Source organism: Ursus maritimus, unplaced genomic scaffold (assembly GCF_017311325.1).
Source record: "Ursus maritimus isolate PB19 unplaced genomic scaffold, ASM1731132v1 scaffold_1, whole genome shotgun sequence".
Taxonomy (NCBI): Eukaryota; Metazoa; Chordata; class Mammalia; order Carnivora; family Ursidae; genus Ursus; species Ursus maritimus.
In genome coordinates, this window is record NW_024423343.1 from 3,289,631 (window position 1) to 3,314,266 (window position 24,636).

Genomic DNA, 24,636 nt, shown 5'->3' on the forward strand with positions numbered 1-24,636 from the left:
TTTAATTCTTTTTTTTTTTTTTTTTAGATTTTTTTATTTATTTATGTGACAGAGAGACAGCCAGCGAGAGAGGGAACACAAGCAGGGGGAGCAGGAGAGGAAGAAGCAGGCTCCCAGCCGAGGAGCCCGATGTGGGACTCGATCCCGGAACGCCAGGATCACGCCCTGAGCCGAAGGCAGACGCTTTTAACGACTGCGCTACCCAGGCGCCCATAATTCTTTTGAGCCTTCCTGTTTGACCCACGGCTTATAGAGAAGTGTGCTGTTTGTTTCTAAGTGTTTTGAGATTTTCCTTTTACCTTCTAGTTACTGATTTCCGCTTTGATTCCACTGTGATGAGAAAACACTCTGTATGATTTCAGTTCTTCAAATGTACTGAGGTTCGTTTAATGACACAGGAAACGGTCCACCTTAGTGTATATTCTGTACGTATCTTGCTGTTGTTGGGTGAAATGCTCTAAACACTTCAATTAGGTCCTGTTGGTTGCTGGCTGTTACCGAGTCCTTCCATACCCTGGCTGATTTTTATCTAGTTGTCGTGCCCATTGTTGAGGGAAGGGTACTGAAGTCTCCATCTGTAATTGTGGATTTCTCTGTTTCTCTTTTCAGTTCAATATGTTTTTGCCTCACATACTCTGCAGCTCTGTTGTGTACTCCATCACCATTTAGGATTGCTAGGACTTCTTGGTGGACTGACTCTTATCATTATATAATGTCCCCTTTGTGTCTCTGGTAAATTTTCTCTGCTCTGGAGTCTCCTTTATCTAATATATAGCCATTCCTGCTTTCCTTTGATTAATGTTTATATGATACCTATTTTTCCATTTTTAATTTTCAACCTCCCTCTATCAATATATTTGAGATGAGTTTCTTGTAGGTACCACATATAGTTGATCCTTGAACAACACAGGTTTGAACTACATGGGTCCACTTTCATGCAGGTTTTTCCACACCACTATAAATGTATTTTCTCCTCCTTATAATTGTTTTAACATTTTCTTTTTACTAGCATGCTTTATTGTGAGAATATAGTACATATAACATACAGAATATGTGTTAACTGATTGCTTATGTTACCAGTAAGGCTTCCAATCAACAGTGGGCTACTAGCAGTTAAGTTTTACGGAGTTAAAAGTTACATGCAGATTTTCAACTGTGCAGGGGATTGGCACCACTAACCCCTACGTTGTTCAAGGGTCAACTGCAGTTGGGTCAATTTTTTTTTTTTTTTTAAGATTTATTTAGAGAGAACAAGAGCATGCACACACGAGCACAACTGAAGGGGGAGCAGAGGGAGAGAATCTTAAGCAGACTCCTGCTGAGCATGGAGCCTGACATAGGGCTCAATCTCACGACCCATGAGACCACGACCTGAGCTGAAATCAAGGGTCAGACACTTAACTGAATGAGCCATGTAAGCACCCCAGTTGGGTCAATTTTTTAAAAAAATTCACTCTACCAATCTCTTTTAATTGCTATATTTAGGCCATTTGCATTTAATGTAATTAATGTTAGGGCTTAGGTCTAATTCCATTAAAAAACTTTTTTTCCTGTTTGTTCTGTTTTTCTTTTCTCTGTTTTCTTCTTCCTACCTCTCTGTGGGTTACCTGAACATTTTTCAGAAGTTCAAGTGAACAGAAACCTTATCTCTTTTTACATACTTTTAGTCTCCTCCATTTATAATTACCTTAAATTTTTCTTCCACATATATTTGGAGCCACACCAGACAGTGTTATAATTTTTGCTTAAGCCATCAAACATAATTTAGGAAACTGAAGAGAAAAGCTTGTTTTATTTACCCATACTTTGCTTACCCTGCTCTCTTTCTTTCTTCTGATGTTCCTTTAAAAAAAAAAAAAGGTTCCATTTTTTTTACTGTTTCCTTTCTGTTTAAAGAACTTCTTTTAGTCATTTTTAGCATAGGTCTTTTGGTGACAAATTCTGTTAGTTTTCCTTTATTTGAGAATGTCTTGATTTTCCTTTATTCCTGAAGGATATTTCTGCTTAACAATGCTTTCAACACTTGCTAATACTTCATCACTTCTTTCTGGCCTCCATGGTTTCTGATGAGAAATACACTACCATTTGAATTATTTTTACACCATAGGAAAGGTGTCATTTTTTCCCCTCTGGCAGCTTCCAAGATTTTTTCTTTGCCTTTCATTTTCAGAAGTTAACTATGGGCCTTGGCATGGATTTCTTTTGGTTTATCCTGCTTGGGGTTTGTTCAGCTTCTTGAATCTGTACGTTTATGTCTCTTGCCAAATTTGGGAAGGTTTCACCCATTATTTCTTCAAGTTCTTTTTCATCCTACTCTTTTTCCTTGCTTCCTAGGATGTCAATGAAATGATTGTTAGATCTGCTGTAGTCCCACAAGGTCTCTGAGGGGTGGTTCAATTTTTTTCCCATCTAGAGTCTCCCTTTTGTTTAGATTGGGTAATTCTATTGTTCTCTTTCAGTTCATGGGTTCTTTCCTCTGTTGCCCTTTTCTGCTCGTGAACTCATCCTCTGAGCTTGGTTGGGCTTTGGTTGCTGTAGTTTTTAGTTCTAAAATTTCCACTTAGTTCTTCTTTATATCTTCTTTGTCCTTGTTGACACTTTCATTTGTTTCAAGTGTTCATAATTGCTCGCTGAAGCATTTTTCTTGTGTCTGCCTTAAAATCTTTGTCAGATAATTCTGACATCTTTGTCATCTCAGTGTCAGGACTAGAATCTATTCTCTTTTTTTTTTTTAATTCAATTTAAGATCTTTTTTGTTCTTGATATGATGCATGGTTTTCAATTGAAACCTGGACATTTTCATATTATGTTATGAGAGTCTGGATGTTACTTAACCTTTCTGTTTTAGCTGGCTTCTTCTGACACTGCTGTGGCAGGGGAAGGAGTATGCCAGCTCACTGCTGCCAGGTGGAGGTAGGAATCTAGGTTCCCTTCTCAGCTTGTGTCAACACACAAGGGGAGGACACACCGTGTCAGGAAGGCTGTGCGTGGAAGCCCTTGTGGTCTCCACTGACACTACGGTGAGGGTACCTCATAACTGGCTGCCAGGGGTGAAAGTCCTGGCTCCCTCCTAGGACCTCTCTGACACACCTGGTGTGGGTATGGGAACATCCTGTCACAGGCTGTGCAGGTGGAAGTCTGGGCTCCCTATTCTGCCTTTGCTGGCATGGGCGGGGATGGCAGCAGTTTACCATGTGGTGATTGGTGAGAGTAAAGTGGGTATTGTCTGAAAGTTCTCTGTCTTGCTAGGCTGTCCTGTTCCTGGTCCACTGTCTAGAGAGAGTTGGCTGTGGATGGACGTTTTTTTCTGCCGTCATTAGTGTTTCTGAGTTACAGGCTACTTCAGCTCTAAGTCAGGGATAAAGGAGGCGAAAGAAAACCCAGGGAACACACCACCATGTTGTTCCTGTTTCTCCTTCTTGTTAGAATTTCTGATAGAAGATGTCACCCTAGTACCACTTCATTCCCTGGTTACAGTATCAGCTTATAGCACAGGGACACAGGAGCTACCAGAAAGGAAGCCAGGTGCTTATGTGCAACTCTGCTCATCCCACCATCATGAAAACAGCAGCACATCTCAGTCTGGAGGGCTCCAGCTTAATCATCCCCATAGAGACTAAAGACGTGTGAATCTACAGAATCCATCAGTGGAGCAAATTCTGACTCAGTAGTGACATAGAATGTGCTATTACAGTTCTTCCAGGACAAAGAAAAGTTACTGCCCTACAGAACAACAGGATGGCCAGCAGGTCAGAGACTTCGTTAACTTTCCATCTTACCCTGGCCTGAAATTCCGTTCTTGTCCACCTCCAAACAGCATAGGGTACAGAGGGGTAAGTTCACCGAGCCCTCGGACGTAAAGTGCTCCAATCCTGGGACCATAGAACTGAAAGGAAAAGTCAGTCATTTATTCAACAAGAACCTTCTGAGTTCCTACTCTGTGTGCATGCTGAGTGCTTAGAGGCACACAGAGAAATACTCTACTGTATGAGCCCCACAGCTGTGCCACCCATCACCACTCTGGACATGTCAGAGTCACAAAAGCCTTGCGGGTGCAGGGCAGAGCCTGGACTCTTGTTCTTAGCCTGGCGGCAGCAGAGCTTAACTGCTAACACAGAACAGAATTTGTAAAAGGAGAGGGGCTGGAACTAGAGATTGCCAAGGGCTTTTCCTGGGTATGACTCCATGTTTTCAAACTGACATTCTCCAAAAATCATTAAGTGCCACAGTGTCAGGTCAGCACACACTCCTTTGGAAACTAGCTGAGCACCATGCTTCAACATAGAGGACTACAAATATTTCGGGTTCTAGTTAGCTGCCAGAAAGATGAGCAAAGTCTCAGAAGTGTCTTCACTATTTAAGGTGAGAGCTGCTAAAAACTGACCTTTGCATTCAGGAGCTGCACTTCAAATCAAGTTGGAGAAAGCATCTTGAATCTCACATCTTCCGTCCTTGGGGTGGGGGCCTATTGGTGGGCTGATGAGGGGTCTACAGGCGCTCTCTGCCCACTGCAGAGAACATTCAATATCTGGCTAAAGCCACCTGCCTTGTCTCCATGCCCTCCCACAGCCCTGCCTGGGCACCCCTGTCCTGTCCCAGGTTAGGGTACTGCTACTTTCTCCTTCTTCAGCTCGTGAGGGTGGGGACTGCAAGTCATGCCACTGTGCCCCGCGTTTGCACTGGTCAACAAATGGATGATCAGTGGTGCTGTGGGCTCTGCTCTAAGGTGAGCCTCAAGGTCATGGAGGGAAGGAGGCCTCCGTGAATGTACCTTGTGCCCCACAATGGTCAGGAAGTCCACGCCCAGGTCCTCCACATCCACACGCCGTTTCCCCAGGGCCTGTGCCGCATCTGTGTGCAGCAGAATGACCGGCAGCCTGGAAGCTGCCCGCTTCTGGTTCAGGGCTTTGATTCGCTGACTGATATCAGAGATGGGCTGAAGTAGGGAAAAATCAACAGTTGAGTATGTTGCTTTGATTTCATGAAAACTGAATGAAAGAAATAAGGAGTCATTAATGAGGAGAGGAGAAGGAAGAGGGAGGAGGAGGAGGAAGGAGGGAGGAGGAGGGAGGAGGGAGGAGGAGGGAGGAGGGGGTGGAAGGAGGGAGGAAATAAGAGGGAGGATGAAGGGAAGAAGAAGGAGAAAGGAAGGAAGAAGGAAGGAAGATGATGAAGACAACAACAAAGACGAAGATGATGAAGATGAAGACGACAGAGACAATGAAGATGATGAAGATGATGAAGAAGAAGGAAAAGAAGAGGCCCCAGGTGGGATGCGTGAGAATACCAAGTAGAGTCTGGGCCCCCTTCATTCCTCACTAGATCTTCTTAAGGGATAAATAACTCACCATGATGACACCAGTCTCGTTATTGGCCAGCATGATAGTCACCAGGCACGTGGCCGGGCGGACAGCTGCCAGGATATCCTCGACCTCCACCTGCCCATTCACCTTGGATACTGGCACAAAGGTGACCGCTGAGGGGAAAAACACACGTACCAAGGTTAATCTTATAAAACAACCTCTTTTGAAAGTTCATTAAGATACAGCTTAACAAAAGTATTTTCCACATTAAAAAAGCAATTTATTGTAAAAGTTCAGAAAACTATAAGGAATATAAGCCGCCCATCACCACAGCACACGGATATAGCCAACGTGAATGCTCCTTTAACGCAGCTTCAGGTGCTGAGTTTGTTCTGTGGAACACTCTCCATTCTGCTGCTGAAGGGCCCACAAGGAGGTAATGCACTCTTGGTTCATGAGGGCATCTATTTAAAAAACATTCTATTTTAATTCCAGCATAATTAACATATGGTGTTATATGAGTTTTGGGTCTACAATATAGTGATTCAACACTTCTATCCATTACTCACTGCTCATCATGGTAAATGTACTCTTAACGCCCATCACCTATTTCCCCCATCCCCCCCACCCACCTGTGATATATATCTCACATCTTCTTCCATCTATCAGTGGGCACTCGGGTTGCTTCCATGTCTTTACTATTGTAAACAATGCTGCAATTAACATAGGGGTGCATATATCTTCTCAAATTAGTGTTTTCGTATTCTTTGGGTAAATACCCAGTAGTGTGATTACTGGATCATATGGTAATTCTACTTTTAATTTTTTGAGGACCCTCCATACTGTTTTCCAAAGTGGCTGCACTAGTTTGCTTTCCCACCAACAATGCACAAGGGTTCCTTTTTCTCCACATCCTTGCCAACACTTGTTGTTTCTTGTGTTTTTGATTTTAGCTATTCTGATAGGTGTGAGGTGATATATCATTATAGTTTTGATTTGAATTTCCCTGATGAGTGACGTTGAGCATCTTTTCATGTGTCTGTTGGCCAACTGGATGTCTTCTTTGGAGAAATGTCTGTTCACTTTTTAATTGGATTATTTGATTTTATGGTGTTGAGTTGTAGTTCTTTTTATATTTTGGATATTAACCCTTTATCAGATGTCATTTGCAAATATTTCCTCCCATACAGTAGGTTGTTTTTTTGTGTTGTTGATTGTTTCCTTCGCTGTGCAAAAGCTTATTTTGATGTAGTCCCAACAGCTTATTTTTGCTTTTGTTTCTCTTGCCTAAGGAGACATACTTTGAAAGAAGTTGCTATGCTGATGTCAAAGAAATTATGGATTGCTCTCTCTTCTAGAATTTTTGTGGTTTTGGGTCTCACATTTAGGTCTTTAATCCATTTTGAGTTTATTTTTGCACATGGTATAAGAAAGTGGTCCAGTGTCATTGTTTTGCATGTAGCTGTCCAATTTTCCCAACATCATTTGTTGACGAGACTGTCCTTTTCTCCATTGCATATTCTTTCTTGCTTTGTCAAAGATTAATTGACCACATAAATGTGGGTTTATTTCTGGGTTTTCTGTTCTGTTCCAGTGATCTATGTGTGTATTTTTGTGCCACTGCCATATTGTTTTGATTACTTCAGCTTTGTAGTATATCTTGAAATCTGGGATTGTGATACCTCCAGTTTTGTCTTCTTTTTCAAGATTCTTTTGGTCATTTGGGGTCTTTTGTGATTCCATACAAATTTTAGGATTGTTTGTTCTAGTTCTGTGAAAAATGCTGTTGGTATTTTGATAGAGATTGCATTAAATCTGTAGATTGGTTTGCGTAGTATGGACATTTTAACAATATTTGTTTTCCCAATTCATGAGTGTGGAATGTCTTTCCATTTGTGTCCTCTTCGATTTCTTTCATCAACTTTATAGTTTTCAGAGTATGGGTCTTTCACCTCTTCGGTCAGGTTTATTCCTAGGTATCTTACTGGTTTTGGTGCAGCTGTAAATGAGACTGTTTTCTTAATTTCTCTTCCTGCTTCATTATTAGTGTATACAAATGCTATGGGTTTCTGTATATTGATTTTGTATTCTGTGACTTTACTGAATTCGTTTATCAGTCCTAGCAGTTTTTTGGTGGAGCTGTTAGTGTTTTCTATATAGAGTATCATGTTTACTGCAAATAGTGAAGTTTTACTTCTTCCTTACCAATTTGGATGACTTTTATTTCTTTTTGTCTGGTTGCTGTGGCTAGGACTTTCAGTACTCTTTATTTTTTGCATACCTATTACTGGTTTTTAATTTGTGGTTACCATTAGGTTTAAATATAACATGCATAATAGCAGTTTGTATTGAGTTGATGGCTGCACCTGTTCTAAAATCACTAAATTCTTCCTCCTCTGCCCCACAGTTTTTAGGTATGTGGTGTCATACTTTACACCCTTTCATTTTGTGAATCCCTTGACTGATTTTTATAGATATACTTAATTTTACTGCTTTTGTGCTTACTTTTCTTATTCCTATTTATGGTCTTTTATTTCTACAAAAAGAGTCCCCTTTAACATTTCTTGTAGGACCGGTTTGATGGTAGTGAATTCTTTTAACTTTTGTTTGTCTGTTTATTTCTCTTTTTATTCTGAAGGATAGGCTTGCTGGATAGAGTATTCTTGACTGCAGGTTTTTTTTCTTTCAGCACTTTGTATGTATCACACCACTCCATTCTGGCCTGCATATTTCTGCTGAAAAATCAGCTCATACCATGATGGGGTTTCCCTGGTATGTAATTGTTTTCTCTTGCTGCTTTTACCGTTCCCTTTTTACCACTACTTTTTGCCATTTTATTTATTTTTTAAAACGATTTTATTTATTTGATAGAATGTGGAGCAAGAGAGAGAGGACGAGTGGCAGGGGTGGGGCAGAGGGAGAGGTAGAAGCAGGCTCCCCACTGAGCAGGGAGCCCACTTGCAGGGCTTGATCCCAGGACCCTGAGACCATGACCTGACCCAAAGGCAGACACTCAACCAGCTGAGCCACTCAGGTGCCCAAACTTTTTGCCATTTTAATTACTATGTATCTTGGTTTAGACCTCCTTGGGTTGATTTGGTGGGAGCTGTCAGTGTCTCCTGGATCTGGATTTCTGCTTCCTTTCCCAGATTCAGAAAGTTTTCAGCTATTATTTCTTTAAATACATTTTCTGCCCCTTTTCTCTCTGTTGTTCTTCTGGGATCCCTATGACACCAATGTTATTACTCTTGATGGTGTCGCTGAGTTCCCTTAATCTATTTTCATTTTTTATTATTCATTTTTCTCTCTTATGTTGTTTGATTGCTTTCCATTACTCTGTCCTCCAGGTCGCTAGTTCCATTCTTTTGCTTCCCCTAGTCTGCTATTTATTTCCTCTAGTGCGTTTTTAATTTAAGTTATTGAGTTTTTCATCTCTTCTTGGTTCTTCTTAATGTTTTCTATCTCTTTGAGGGTTTCCCTGAGGTCCTCCACTTTCTTCTCAAGTCCAGTGAATACTAAATGACCATTACTTTAAATTCTCTATCAGGTGTATTATTCATCTCCATTTCATTTAGCTCTCTTGCTGTGATTTTGTCCTGTTCTTTCATTTGGGACATATTCTTCTGTCTTCTGATTTTGTCTAATTCTGTCTCTTTCCACGTGTTAGGAAAGTCAGCTCTATCTCCTGCTCTTAAAAGTAGTGGCCTTCTGAAGGAGAGGTCCTATAGTGTGCCCTGCTGTGTGGTGTTCCCCGTTCACTAGAACCTAGAGCTTCAGGGGTGTTTCCTATGTGCACCCTACTATTGTGGCATTTGCCTTCAGTCCAATTGTCTGCAATGGCTGTCTTTGCCTGTTGTAGGCAGGGTTTGGTCACTGTGTTGTTGTTGGGTGGGTCTGCAGGAAAACGTGGGGGTGGGATATGCAGTGCCAGCAAGGTCCACACCAGTCCCCTGCAGGAAGAGACCTGCTGCTGCCTGGGAAAACTACCCGGGCCAGGATGGAGGGTGTGGGTCCACTCGTGGGGCACACTGTTACCAAGCCAGGTGGAGAGTGTTGCACTACACTGGTTCCCACAGGTGTCCATGTATCTGGCTGGGAGGTGGAGGAGGGAAATGGCACCCACCAGCTCCTTTGTTCTTGGAGAAGTTTACCAAAAGACACCCTGCCCCTCCAGCAAACACTCTGAGATTAGTAAATAAACCTCCTTCCCATACACCCAAGGAGTTTATCAAGCTGCTGTCACTATGCTGTATCTCCATGGGGCTGTTAGTTGTACTGTCTCTGTTAGGGTGGCGCCTCAGTTTCCTCTTGGTCTCCCTGGTCTTCCAGAGCCAAGCCTGTTGATTTTTGAAGTTCTAGGTATTAAGCCCCACTGACTGTAAGAACTCACGAAGTTAGGCCCCTCTGGTTTTCAAAGCCAATGTTATGGAGATCCACCTTCCCAGTGCAGGTACTTCATACCTGGGGTTCCTGGATGGGGTCTGCTCCTCTCCCTTCTCTGAGGCCATGGTGTCCCTCCCCCCCGTACAGTCCCACAGGTCCATCTGGCTTCCAACCACATCTCTGCCCTTCCCACCCTCTTTGATGTGGCGTCTTCTCTATGTTTAGCTGTGGAGAATTTGTTCTGCCAGTCTTCAGGTCATTTCTGGGGTTCTTTACACTGATGTGGACGCTATCTAGGTATATCCACAGGACGAGGTGAGCCTAGCATCTTCCTACTCCACCATCCTCATGAGAGCATCTTAATGTACCAAGTACCTAACCTTCAGTCACTCGACACAGAGCAAACGTTCATTAGTCACTTACTAGGTTCTAGGCACTGCTCCAAGCTCTTATAATCTCCTTACCGCAGATGATTAATAAGCAAAGGTGACTGAATCAAGATTTTGGTTCAAAATGGTATAAGACAGGGGCGCCTGGGTAGCTCAGTCGTTAAGCGTCTGCCTTTGCCTCAGGGCGTGATCCCGGCTTTATGGGATCGAGCCCCACATCAGGCGCCTCTGCTGGGAGCCTGCTTCTCCCTCTCCCACTCCCCCCTGCTAGTGTTCCCTCTCTCGCTGGCTGTCTCTCTCTGTCAAATAAATAAATAAAATCTTAAAAAAAAAAAAAAAAAACCACCCAAAATGGTATAAGACAAATGCATCCACTCTCCGTTCAAGGTCCAAGATGAGAGAACAGATATTTTCTAAATTAGGGGTATCACCTGTGGACGAGGAATTCCTAGAATATAGAAGGATGATGGCATCAGATTAATAAGAATAGGAAATAAACACTCAGAACAGTAATAGGCGAAAACTATGAAAGGATCTAGTGGTCACCCAAGTGCAGAGTGCACAGCGTGAAGAGGGCAGCCTGCTGAAGCAGGCAGGGCTGGGTGTGACGACCTCGCTCCCCCACTACATACCCTGCAGGTGGGTGGCCAAAGCACTGGCTATGACTGAGAAAGAGCACCACGTGCCCAAGAGAGGACTGGCAGGCCTGGACGGGCTCCAGCGACAGGGTAGGGGCCAGAAAGAGAAGGGCAGGACTCATGTATCCACTACAAGACTCAAAGGAAAGCAAAGGAAAGGCTGCTCTGGCCAGGATTCCTCGACTTGGGGCACCCGGGTGGCTCAGTCGGTGAAGCGTCTGCCTTTGGGTCAGGTCATGATACCGGGGTCCTGGGACGGAGCCCAGCGTCGGGCTCCCTGCGCAGCGGGGAGCCTGCTTCTCCCTCTCCCTCTGCCCCTCCCCCTGCTCATGCGCACTCTCTCTCTCAAATAAATAAAATAATTAAAAAAAAAAAGGAATACTCTTCTTTTTATTAAGCGCATGAAAGGACGCTCAACATCATCAGCCATCAGGGAAAGGCAAATCAAAACCATGAGATACCGCTGCACAGCCCCCTGCACAGCTATGATAAAAGATACAGACAATCGCAAATGATGTGGAGGATGCAGAGAAACAGGAACCCTCGTGCCCTGCTGGCCGAAACACAAAAGGGTGCAGCTACTCCAGAATGCAAAGGTCACCTCCAAAGGTTAGACACAGAGTCACTATGTGACCCAGCTATTCCTCTCCTAGGTATACAAGCCCAAGAGAAATGAAAACATACGTCCACACAAGAACTTGCACACAAAGGTTCACGACAGCATTATTCGTAATGCCAAATGATCATCAAATGTTCATCAGCAGATGAACGGATAAATAATGTATTATTTATATAAACTGGAATTCACATAAAACGGAATATTATAAATCCACAAAAAGAAATTAGGTACTGGTACATCATGAATGAACCTTGAAAACATGCTAACTGAAAGAAATCAGTCAAAAAGACCACATATTCTATGATTCCATTCATACAAAAGTCCTATGAAATAGGGCAATCTTTAGAGACAGGACATGGATTAGTGGTTGTCTGGGGGTGAGGCAAATGGAGAATTACAGTGGATGGGTACAGGGTTTTGGGGGTGACGAGAGGTTCTATAACTGATTATGGTGATGGCTGCACAACTTGGTGAATAAACGAAGAACCACTGAACAGGAGGGGGAGAAGCAGACTCCCCGCTGAGTGGGGAGCCTGATGTGGGGCTCAATCCCGGGACCCTGGGATCATGACCTGAGCCAAAGGCAGACGCTTATCCGACTGAGCCACCCAGGTGCCCCCAAATCTGTGTAATTTAAGCAGGAGGTCAAACGCAACAGCAACTAAGAATAATGTGTTGCCCTTCCCTGTAAGTACAGAAAAGTAAGAAAGAGGAAAAAAAAAAAAGGTACCAGAGATTAAAAGGAAAAAGAGCTGAAATAAAGTCAGACTTCATCTCTTTTTTTTTAGTGAAAGTAGTGCATCTAGGTAAGACCAGAAAGAGAAAAACTCTTGTAGTCAAACAGGAAAATCCATAGGAAGCTTCCTTCCTAGTCAAGTGGAACGCTATGGTACAGTCCTTTACCTTTATGATAAAAATACTTTCCCTCGATTCACCTTTAGGTTTCCAGGCAGATTAGAGAGGCTGAGAGGAAAGTCACTCTGTTTAAAGGAAAGCATTCACCTCAGCTGTCTTGGGGGAGAAAAGGGCTCTGTGTCTGTGTCTTGAGACTTCATAGCACGGGAAAAGTGAAAGTTCAGAGCCGCTGCCACTGCCGGCCAAGCCTCCCTCCCCTGTGTTGAGATGGAGTCGTCCAGCAAAAGCGCAATTATTCTGGTGTTTACGCCCTGAAGCTGATGTCTATTTCACCCTTGTTCTTCTTACCAGAGGAAGTGGAAGCCAAGTTCTAATCATTAAAACCCAAGTGAAGAGCACTGTGTACCATTTCAATATGTTTATATTTATTACACACAAGAATCCGAAGTGTCTGGACTAGACTGGATCTACACGTTGATGCCCATCTTTTTCCTAAGGGACAATCTGGCAGCATTTACTGGCTGCCATGTGGGGACAGGCTGTGCAACCTTTGCACCTGTGTAGGGCCAGGGAGGCTGCGTGCGGAGGGTAAATGATTCACCAGCTCTGGGGCGCCCCCCCACCCCCCGAGAATCAGTGAGCAGCAGTAAGCAGAGCCGCCCTGCGGGATCCGCCAAGCTGGTCACTCACCGGCCGCCTGCTCTTGCACCAGGTGCTCCAGGGGCAGACGGATGGAGTCGTGTTCCACGGTGCAGGTGACCAGGTGGGGCGCGGCCCCGTCCAGCGGGCTGCTCAGCTCGGCCGGGCTCCCCTTGGAGGGGCGGGTTTGGTGGAAATGTTTCACCGCGGAGTGGATTACTAAGTTGTTTGACTGCAGAGAGCAGAAAGAGCACTTACGAGACTTGCGCTAAGGGGAGAGCGACAGTGGCACTTTCTTGGACTTCCTTTTCCTTGTGGCTAACATTTAAAAAGGAAAGAATGGTCTCAAAGACATCCAGCTTCCGAGCTGCACATCTGAATGCACAACAACAAAGATTTGGGGTTTCAATGTTTCAAAAGTGTCAGAATTCATTTCCAGTCAATTAATGCCTGTCTTATTAAACAATGTTATAATTTTTTAAATTTTATAAGTCTATTGAAAAAGAATATTTTGTCCCTGTACCCACTACTGATGGGAGTATAATCTGGCATATTAAGAACCATTTGTCATATCTATCAAATAAGCCCTGTGACCCAGCGCGTCGGTGTCTTGGACTCGATCCTATCACTACACTTGCATGGAAGCAAAATGACGTACAGAAAGGTCGCTTATGAGGTGTAGCTCACTGTTCGTAACAGCTCAACCTCAGAGAGCCCTTCGATGTCTACCATTGAGGGGACTTGTTAAATAAATCATACAACACTGTTCAACGGACACCGAGGTATAAACACCAAGGAAATGGTTTATGTGCAGAGACCGAAAGATCTCAAATACAAATATACTTGCTAAGTAATAATAAAAAAAAGGTAGCAGACATTATATACAGTATTCTACCCGATTTGTATAAAAAAGGAGAAATACACATTTGCTTATATATGCAAAAATACCCTTGAAAGGGTAAGCAGGGAAGGAGATAAGAATACATAAATCTACGTAGTTACTTGCTTTTAATGCATGGACTCTCTGGGAGACACCAGGAAGCTGACAATATTGGTTTCCTGTAGCCAGAGTGGATAACTAAAGGACTCACAGTAGGAGAAGACTTAAAACAAAACAAAACACAACACTTTTCTCTTATTTTAAATTACAACATATATACAGAAAAGTGAATAAAATACAGGCGTAAGTCTAACAGGGAAGTATGGCGGTGAGTACTGAGTGACTGTCACCTGACCAAGACGGTGGACACTGCCCCACGCAGAAGCCCCCAGGCCCCCTCAATCACTGTCCCCTCCCCACCCCCAGGAGCCGACTACCAGCCTGATTTGTACAGTCATCCTTTCCCTCTTTTCTGGATACTCTGACTTCCTATGCAAGCACCTCTAAACAACACTGTCTTTTCGACCTTCACATTAGTAGAGCTGAAGGAACTTTTTCTCAGTAAAGACCCAATCCCTTGGAGCATCTGGAGGTACCCCAACTGGTGGGGGGCGGCACTTGCGCTGTGCTGAGGTGCGCACGTGCTGCCATCCTGTGCGCAGAGGACTTAAGACAGTGTCCACCTGGTGGCATGCAGAGTCTGCCCCGCTGTGGCTCATGGATGGGCGACATATCGGATTGGGGATGGACGACTCAGATGGGTTTCTCCAACCAGTGGATGCTTCTTTAGAGATCCCAGGTCACACTGCTGGTGCCCCACACAGCCACGCAGCTATTCTATCCACAGAGAGGTTCCATCGGGGCACCACATGGCTGGAGAGTCCCCACAAGCCCATTTAAGGCCATCGTGGAGCAGTGTAAGAGATGACCCGATGACTGTGAACAGGATGGAGATGCCCAAGCCCCCGCCACGTACTGCGTGTGTCTGCTGAAACCTGGAAATGGCTGCCCTGGGCCACAACGGGAGCACAGCGGCCTCAGGTCACATCTGAAAATGCACCACGTGCTCGCAGGCCACGAACCTCCTTCGCACCAGATGAGACCAGGATGGCCCTACCGGGCAGCTGGGCCTGAGGTAGCTCATTGTGGGCCACCGAGAGTCTGGTCTCAGTGGTGTCACAGGGCCCAGGGGCGTGGTGGCAGCTCCCTGACCCCTTGCTCAGCCAGACCAGGCTCAAGAGACCCTTCGACTGACTTCATTCATTCGGCATCTCAAGATCCGTGCACACTGCTGCAGGTGGCCGTGTGACGTCCCGCTACAGGAGTGCAACACAATGTATTAACATTGGTCCATGCTAATTTTGAGGGACACCTGGGCTGCTCCCACTTCCGGCTGTCGTAAACAGGCTTTACCTGCCCCTGGTGTGCATGCGTCTCACTTGTCTAGGCTGCGCCCCACGAGTGAAACTGCTGGCTGGCAGAGTACGTATGTCTTCAACTCCACCAGATAACGCCAAGCGCTTTCTCAGACGGCATTCCAGGCTATGCTCTGCCATCTGTGAGTGCTTACTGCTCTACGGCCTGCGCCCATACTTACTACCATTGCAATTCTTAATTTTTATCATTCTGATGGGCGTGCAGACATGTTTCAAGGTTTTTTCCTCTGATGACGAGGCCAAGTATTTTCACATGTAGAAACTGGGCTTCTGCTTTGTGAAGCACATTCTCCAGTTTCTTGCCCATATTTCTGTTGGGTGACCTGCCTTTATGTCCCAGATGCTAGTCTTTTGTCAGTTATATGTTGCAAATGTCTTCCCCCACTGTCTAGCTTGTCTTTCTGTTTTCTTCATAGGACTGTTGATGAAGTAAAGTCTGTTTGGTGGTGGTGGTGGTGGTACGATTTATCAGCCTTCTCCTTTATGGTTAGTGCCTTCTGCATCATATATAAGAAATTCATTGCTCTTAATCATCACAAAGATATAAACCTGTCACCTGAATCTTTCCAAATTTTATTTCTCATAACTGGGTATTTGTAACACCTGAAGTTATGATTATTTTATGTTGTGAAGCAGAAATCCAATTTCCTTTTTCTTTGTGAATATACAGTTGTCCCAGCACCACTTACTGGAGGCCATTCTTTCCTCCTGCTCTCTTAGGCTACCTCAGCCATATATGGTGATCATATAACCGAGCATCTGAGCCAGAAAAACTTGAGAATAAGAGGGCATTATTAAAATTATGTCAGGACAACGGGCATATCTTGGGACTGTCCTGAGCAAACCAGGATACACAGCTACCCCAGTCATGTGACAAGTACCCATACATGCAGTGTTGTTTCTGGTCACCGTCTGTCCCTGCCCGAAGACCACCTGCCTTAATTAGTAAGCTTTACAAAAGGCTGGATATCTAGTGGAGCAAGTCATTTCACTGTGTTCTTAATCTTTCAAAGGTCTTGATAGTTCTTGGCCTTTGGTATTTCCATAAAAATTAGCTTGTGAGATTCCACCAAAAAAGTGTCAGGATTTTGACTGAGGTTGCATTGACTCTACAGATCAACTGGGAAGAACTGGTGCGTTTATGACACTGGGTCTTCCAATCTGGGAGCAGGTGAATTGCTCCATTTTTTCAGAACTTCTTAGAAGGCGGTATACACTAATATTTCTATTACTTTCCTGGTGGGGTGGGGTCTATTAAAAAAGTCTTACAAATTCTTTTTTGTTAGATTTATTTCCTAAGTATTTGATGTTTTTCGTGCTCTGGTAAAAACCCGAAACCGCTATAGAAATGCAGGGATGGTTGGCAATTAAGAGGGACACACTAATGCTCCAGCAAGGTCTGACTTCAAACGGAACACATTTTTCTCCTTCTCATTCTTAAAGCCACCCCCACCCCTTCACTGCTTTTCTGCAGGATCCTTTATTCCAGGGACTTGGTATCAATACTTAGTATGAGACTCAGATGGCCAGTGCCGACACTGGTCATGAGACCACCATGGAGACATGACCAACAGGGCTGGTAGGACACACCAGACTCCTATCGACGCTGCCCGGATCCTGTATTTTCCTATGAAACCCCTCAGCCTTTTGCCTGGGGTGGGTCTGCAGTTCTGATGCATTAGCCTGCTGCAGCCTCCCTTGCCTGGCAAAGTAATAAACTATCGTTCCTCTTCATCCCCAAACTCTGTCTTCGCTCTAGAAGAGCGAAAGTCCCCAAACACTTTGGCTCTAGAGCATAGAGATCAATTTTTGACAACATGCCTGCTTGTTGCTGGTACATTAAAAACACGATTGATTTTTGTATCTAATTAACTACTAAATTTTCTTATTAACTCTAATAATCTAGCTGCAGATTCTCTTGGGTTCTCCATGTGGACAGTAACATCACCTGTGGGTGACAGTCACACCCTCCTTCCCAGAAAGGGAGACACTATTACTAATTGAGCAGAAGCCCTGATGCCATCCCACTGCCTTTGAGAATTTCTATCAATCTAAAAGTACATCTGGAATGGGTCAAACCTCAAACTCTTAATAAGGCAAACAATTTAGTAGGGATTTAAATGGATAATTCCAGGGCAAAATGAAGGGGAAACTCTCTGTTGAAATAATGCAAGTTAATTTACACATTATGGTCTGAATATCCTATCAGCCGCCTGGAATTTACTTTTAGGATAAATGCTGGCTAATTATATGAAGCTAATTTGCAAAACAACAAGACCAAGACCAAGCATTACTCTTAAAAAAAAAAAATACCAAGAGGGAACCATGTCCTATTTTTTTTCATATAACTTACAGTTAAAAGACTGTGAGCCTGTTTAGAAACTTACCTCAGTGCCGCCAGAAGTGAAGATTATGTCCTGAGGTCTCCCACCTATCATCTTTGCAATGTTCTCCCGAGCTGTGTCAATAATGTCCTTGGCCTTCCTACCTTGAGAGACCAAAATGGAAACTCATTAACATTGCTTCACTAAGCCCAATAAACACATGTTTAAAAGAACAGCCAGACATGGGGCACCTGGCTGGCTCAGTTAGTGGAGCGTGTGACTCTTGATCTCTGGGTGGTGAGTTCGAGCCCCACAATGGGTGTAGAGATGACTTAAAAATAAAATCTTAAAAAAAAAAAAGAACCAGACATGAAGGAACAACTCTAAGTGGGCAACTCTAAGACGACCCATGTCCCATTAACATGAATACAAGAGGCCACAACCTAAAAATAAGCTGGTCGAGGGGCAGGAGCAAGATAGGAGCAACTCGGTGACACCTACTGAGACTTAGTAAGAGGTGGAAACAAATACGGGGGGACGCGCGGGAACCCTAAAATCCCCGAAGACGTGGGCTTCCTCTTACCGGATGCTACAGGAGAGGGGAAGCTGTGGCCATCTGCCTTGCTCCCCATTCATCAAGACAGGAGGGTGAAGGGATGAAATAATTTGCTTAAGATCACGCTGCAAAACAACAAAAATAAGCAAAAAGAATGCTCGTGACTCCTCAACACAAGGTCCAACGCAGCACCTCACAGTGCAGGTCCCCCGGGCGCATGAGAGAGGTCCCTGCCTCAGGGACAGATCTGCCGTCACACGGGGGCCGTGCACCCCAGCTGTGAGCCAGTTCCACTGGCTGGCACAAAAGAAGGGACCAAACTGTATGTGGCAGAGAAAGGAAGGCGCCAGGACGGGAAATGTGACGATGTCAGTGGCCATTCTTCGTTGGTCTATAGATCGACAGTCTCCAAAGTCTGTTGACTATCCAGCCCTACTTGTAAGAAACGCGTCCTGGGAACACAAGCTGTTGGACACTCAGAATCCGGAATCACGTCCACTTTGCACAGGTCAAAGAACTGCCAGAAATGACCTTGTGGTTGCTCTTATCCTTTACTTACAATTTATATTTTCATGAGATATTTGCTAGCACTGGTTTTCTCCCCCACCCCAAGCTGCTAATTCAGTTTTTATCTTTTTAACAAGTAATATCCTCAATTGAGGAAACGGGAATATGGCCTGAATACAGAGCAGGACCTTCCTGTCGTGTTCTGAGGTTTACCCACGGCACTGTGATGGGACAAAGTCCCTTCTTCTACACACACACAGGTGCTTCCCCGTGACGGGGAAGTATCATGCTGCCTGCAACTCATTCTCCAGGGCTCATGAAAAAGCAGTAAATTTAGAAAAAAAGAGATCAAGGTAATATGGCAAGACTGTTGCGTCTAGGTAGGAGACACATGGGTGTCTATTTTCTTACTCTTAAACTTTTGGAAAGTCGAAGTTGCTAGTGTAACTAAATGTAAAGGGTGGTTGGTAATTGCAACTGACTTAAGAGAAGTCTCGGAACTCCTGCTTTTCAGGATGCAAGATGGATAGTAAGGGGCGTGTGTGGCTCCCAGGATCCATTAAAGCAACCCTCCTTCACTTGGCCGTTCTCACACCAGAACCCCTCTACTTCCCCCCAGCAATGGCCCGTTTCTCCTTTCCCATCTCCACCATTTTCCATTCCCTCTTGAACTCACTGGCAATCAGGTATTCTGGCCCCTGGCCTCCCAAACCTACCCTGACCAAGGTCCCTGTGTGCCAAATCCAGGTCCCCGCCTCCTCCCCTTGCTGGGCGGGGCTCCAAATCCAGATGCCCCCCGCCCCCCCCCCCAGCCGTGTGGGGCCAGGTCCTCGGATCCTCCCTCCCTCAGCAACTCAAGACTGAATAACCAGCACCGTGCTGCAGACTCTACTCGTTCCACCCGGGTATCCAACAGGCATCTGAAACTACACCTGCGCCAAGCTAAATACATGATTTCTCCCCCAAACTTGTTCGTCTCAGCCTTTCTTAGCTCAGTAAATAAATAGCGACTCCGTCCTTCCGGGGCCTGGGGCCAAAAGCTTTGGCTATTGCCTTTCTCATAACCTGTTATCCAACCCATCAGCAAATCCTGTAGGCTCTGCTGTCAAAAATACCTGGAATCTTGCCCCACCTCTGCATTGCCCAGCCCAGCTGAGTCAAGGCCGCTGCTGAAATATTCTCCTAGTAGACACCAAACTCCACTGACCCCATCGTGGTCCACTCTCCAGGCATGCCCTGAAGACCCAAGGTACTTCGTACCCTGTGCCTTATCCCTCACCGGAACAGTGCTTGGCATGCAGTGAGTACTCAGCCAATACTGGTTAAATCAGCTACTCTCAAAGTGTCTTCTGGGGAGCCCTTGGGGTGGGGGCAAGGCACTTTCAGGGGTCCACAAAGTCAAATCTAGTTCCATAATAACACTAAGACACCATCATATTCATTTTCTTGAAAGTATATAGTGAAGCCTTCCAGAGGCTGCGTGATGCGAACATGCAGCAGATCGGATGCAGAAGCCTTCCACCTGCTTAAGCCCTTGTGCTGAAGCTACTGCTATGTGGGGGTTTCTGCATCTCCCAGCAAAACGGTACCTTTTCCATACTTGCTCATACACAATTTTTCTTGAACGGGGGGTATAAGAAACAAAGAGACCATACTGCACATGGGGTTTCATGACACGCCTTTCCCACTTGAACCACATGCTGCTACTCTGCTTCTGGGTCACTGACCTAGTCCACACCATGGCTCTGACAGGGCCTGCAACTCCACTTAGGGCTTCAGCACACTCAGTGTGATCAGTCCTTGACTGATGGACATGGAGGTTATTTCCAGGTTTTTACTATTACAAGCAAGGCTGTGATAAACATCTTGGGTATCGAAACTCTTCCTATATGTCCTTAATATTTTTCCCTAAAATAAATTCTCCCAAAGGAATTATTATCATGATTAAATCATTATTATCATTAAATTTGTGAAAATAAACCATTCTATCTTAAAGGTGATTTTCTTTTCTCTTTTCTTTTCCTTCCCCCTTCCCCCCAAATCTATGTGAGTACCAACAAGTGGATCGCAACGTGCACTTTAGTTATGGTTCTTAAAGAAATGTAGGCTGTCGGCGCCCCCAGAAAGCCACTGACAGGCTTCGTCAGTCGAGAAGGGGAATTTCTCCTTCAGGATTATTCCTAAACTTCTTTATAAGAAATGTTTTCTATTAGCATTTAATTGTCCTCCATATTCTCAAGTTTAACGCATCAGAAGGTACAATTTTACTAGAGGAAAAATTACATCCAAGGCAATGTTCAGAAGATTAGCCAGAATACACATACCAAATAAACCAACAAAGAAGTTAATGAATGACTAGTACCTGATCTTGAAAAAGCTTTTAGTTATCAAGTTGTGAAGCTCATACCAAACAGATACGAAAATCTGCGAAAGCCTGTAAAGTTGCATATAATCATTACTAAAATCTAGGGTTTGGCAACAGTCTGTCTGAAAGCTCTTTTAGTTCATCATAATCCACAGTTAAGGCAGTTCACCTTAATTATCTCTGAGAAGCATTAAATAAAAAAGGTACTACTAGCTCAGCATCTGAAAAACCTAATGTAGCTGGGACGTAAAACTACTGATTTGGAGCAAATTATTTTCTTAAAACTGCCAATTTAATGATCTCCATTAAAACAAGAATAAACAAGAAATAAGAATATTTTTTATTATAATGAAAATAAAGAATTTTAAAGTAATTTTCATTTTAAAAAAAGGCCAGGATTATATGCAATCCTGATGATTTAAAAGATCTATTTTGCAAATTTTTTAAGTATCCCCTGAGACAGATACATGAAAGGGTTTTAATGGGTACTGTTATTACAAATAGCTCTTAATAAGACATCTTTTTCATCTGGGTGAGGGGCGGGAGAGTGTGAAAAATGAAACGTTATGGTACCAACAAGCTCAATGACAAGTTTCGACTTCTCTGAAAACCAACCAACCAAAAATTACACCGCAGGTTTGCAGTTAACAGAAAATCTATTCAAAACCAAGTGATCACATGCGGTGTACGATTTCTCTGAGAGCCTCTGCCCCCCATATCTCCGGATCTGTGAGCGCCTTCTAGGATTACCTGCTGGGTAAGGACTGCTGGGATTTCCCCAGGCTTCCCTCATGGCCTCGGTCATGGCCTGGATGACTTCTGGCTCAAGGGGGGTGGTTGCATTATAGTCCATGTAAACCTTCCTGCTGGAAAGAAAACATAGACGTGCCTGTTAAGGACGAGGTGATGGAGTACGGAAGCACAGTTGCGCTCTGTCGGCTCAACAGAGCAAATGCCATCAAGGTCAGGTGCTCCCCTGCAGACACCCCGTGCAGCCTTCCACAAACTGCACATGGACATCTCCAAATCTTCACGAATTATGGAAAGGTATGCATAATTTCCAATAATCGAGTTTTGCTAGTTTCCTTTATAATCGCTAGACCATCCATTTAGATTTTCAAAAGTTTTTTCCACCCCTTGGTAGGATCAATGGCCCCCTGAGCCTTGAAGCCTACCCATCTGCTCCCAATGTGGGAGCTCTTCTCCTCCATACGGAAGTGGGGGAAGCATGAGCGCCCAGGAAGCTGCACCTTCCTGACGGCTAATTCACTGGTAGTTTTTCTTCATTTCTTTGTATGACGGCTAATTCACTGGTAGTTTTTCTTCATTTCTTTGTATGACGGCTAATTCACTGGTAGTTTTTCTTCATTTCTTTGTATGACGGCTAATTCACTGGTAGTTTTTCTTCATTTCTTTGTAATCTCTGTGCTGGCAGAAGGCGCAGGTGATCTGGGCACCCATTGTTCCCAACACTGTCCACTTGGTCCGGGACCCTGGGCAGGCCTACTTCTCCCCTCCCACTTCCAGTTTCCGAGCCTAGCATGACCACGCCCCCACCCCACTTTTCTTCTTAGGTCTTTCTTCCACCTTGACTTTCTTGTGAAGCTCCCTGGAGCTCTAAATAAAATTACAGCCACCAGTCCCTTTCCTCCTTCCTCTGTCTCTCCATGGTACTCCTCAGCGTGTGACACACTAGACTTGGGCCCTGTTTACTGTCGGCCTCAGTAGAAAGTTATGTCAGCTCCAGAAGCTCACAGGCTTTGCCAGTTTCCCTCACTGCTCTGTCACTTACACTGAGGACAAGGGCTGGCGCACAGCAGGGGCTGGATTTACAAGAGAACAAAGTGTCACAGAAAAGCACAGCTCCTGGAGGATGCCTTCTCGAAAATTTATCTGTGTATCTTTTCAACAATATCAGAAACTTTCATATATATATGTATATATATATATATACATATATATATACAATAGGTAATCCTGTCTAATACTATTAACTGACCTGATTTTAAAATCAGTAACAATGTTTAAACTGATCCACATGAAAATTCAATACAATTACCAACCACGACTGTTAAAACACAGTTTTTTTTAAACCAGAGTGTTTTATTAATTAATTAATTTTTTAAAAGATTTCATTTACTCATTTGAGAGAGAGAGAGCACAAGCAGGGGGAGTGGCAAACAGAGGCAGAGGGAGAAGCAGGCTCCCCACTGAGCAAGGAGCCCAATGCAGGACTCCATCCCAAGACCCTAGGATCATGACATGAGCCAAAGACAGACACTTCACTGGCTGAGCCACTCAGGCACCCCCAAACCACAGGGTGTTTTAATGCAACATCTTCTCTATAGCTGTCCAAAGTCACTTGGTAGGTTTAAGGCTTTGGGAAGTTTGACCTGCCACCGTTAGCCACTCTGGCCTTGGGTATCTCCTGGTTCTGCTGTGACTTAAATCTGCATGTGTCCTTAATTTTGCTCTCACTTCCTGTAAGTACCCCACATTTCCTCAAGCTACTTGTGTCTGCTCAGCGACTGCAGCAGAGTGAAACATTAATGGCTTGAATTTCAGATTAACATTTTATAGATAACTTTGCTCCATTATTTGCTTGTTCCTTAAAACGCTATCAATATTGGATAGGAAAGCTAAACTCTGTTAGGTTCATAACCAAAATATAATAAAAAGGTATGGTGACTCTCCTCTCCACTCAAATCTCCCTCGGGGGCTCCCCCCCCCAACTTTTGCTCAGGCTCAACCGAAGTAGACTGCCTAAGGAAAGAAATGGTCAGGTTTAGACCTGGACCCAAATTTTAAAGACAACACACTCCTCACATTCAGGCAGAGAGGATTACAGAAAAGGAGTAAGTGAAGTCTCAGCAACAAGAAAATGCATAGTTGGCAGCAGGCTGAGGAAGTACTGTGCGCTGGAAGGCCTCCCTGGCCTCCTCCCCACTCTGCCCGCCGCTCAGGCCCTCCTTGCCCCACACCAACGCGTCAGCCAGCCCTGCGGCTTCTGTCTCGGTACCCCCCTGCTCCGCGCCCCGACGGCCAGCGCTCCGGGCACACGGCGTTACAGCACGTTCCCAGCGTTTCCCCGCTTCCTCTCCTGTCCCGCACCCAGCCACCCCGAGACGGCATGCCTAAGTCCTCCCTGAGCTCCGCGGCTCTGCCCTCTGACCGCGGCGCCGCCAGGCCCCTGCCGCCCACGTCCGCATCCCGGGCGCGCTTCCCTAGAACTCGTGCGCTGACCTCCGGGCGTCACCTCCGCGGGAGCCCTGCCCAGGCCGCGCCCCCACCCGCCGCCCTTCCCGGCTCGCGCCCCCGAGACGCAGTGCATCCCCGCGCGGGACCCTCAGGCCTGCGGTGCCGCCAGCTGGCGACCCCTCCGGGCGGGACCCCCACCGTCCTCCCCGCTCCCCGCCTCCGACCTCCCCGGGCGGGGCACCAGCACCCCTCGCCCCACGGGGCCCCGAGGGCGTCCCGGAGGAGGGCGCCGGCCGCCTCCCCCTCACTGAGCACACCTGTCCGGCGGGCTCTTCTCTCCGCGGCCGCGGGGATGACTGGCCGCACGCCCCCGCGCGTCCCTGCTGGGCGCCGCCGCCGCCTCCATCCCGGCCCCGCCGCGGCTCAGCCCCGACTCGCCCGCAGCCTCGTGCGCCTCCCCGAGGCCCAGCGGAGGGGCGGGGCCGCGAGGTCCGGGCCGCGTCCGGATTGGCTGCGCTTTGCACTCCGACCAATGCAGCGCCGG

The 24,636-nt window shown here is 45.4% G+C and overlaps 1 protein-coding gene across 3 annotated transcripts in view; it reads right to left on the reverse strand.

The window, feature by feature from the left end:
• SCLY (selenocysteine lyase) overlaps positions 1 to 24,542 on the reverse strand; it is a 36,843-nt gene extending 12,301 nt beyond the window's left edge. The window contains exons 1-7 of one of the 3 annotated variants that reach the window (XM_040638651.1): positions 24,410 to 24,542; positions 21,645 to 21,757; positions 17,530 to 17,630; positions 12,878 to 13,058; positions 5,349 to 5,476; positions 4,772 to 4,936; positions 3,780 to 3,886 (exon numbers count right to left, since the gene is read on the reverse strand). In XM_040638651.1, coding sequence (XP_040494585.1) covers positions 3,780 to 3,886; positions 4,772 to 4,936; positions 5,349 to 5,476; positions 12,878 to 13,058; positions 17,530 to 17,630; positions 21,645 to 21,757; positions 24,410 to 24,498 — 884 coding nt within the window. In that variant the 5' untranslated portion in view covers positions 24,499 to 24,542. Of the gene's footprint in view, positions 1 to 3,779; positions 3,887 to 4,771; positions 4,937 to 5,348; positions 5,477 to 12,877; positions 13,059 to 17,529; positions 17,631 to 18,049; positions 18,148 to 21,644; positions 21,764 to 24,409 lie in introns of those variants that run through there. The other 2 variants (XM_040638646.1, XM_008690281.2) reach the window with 2 other exon arrangements.
• Positions 24,543 to 24,636: the final 94 nt, after the last annotated feature.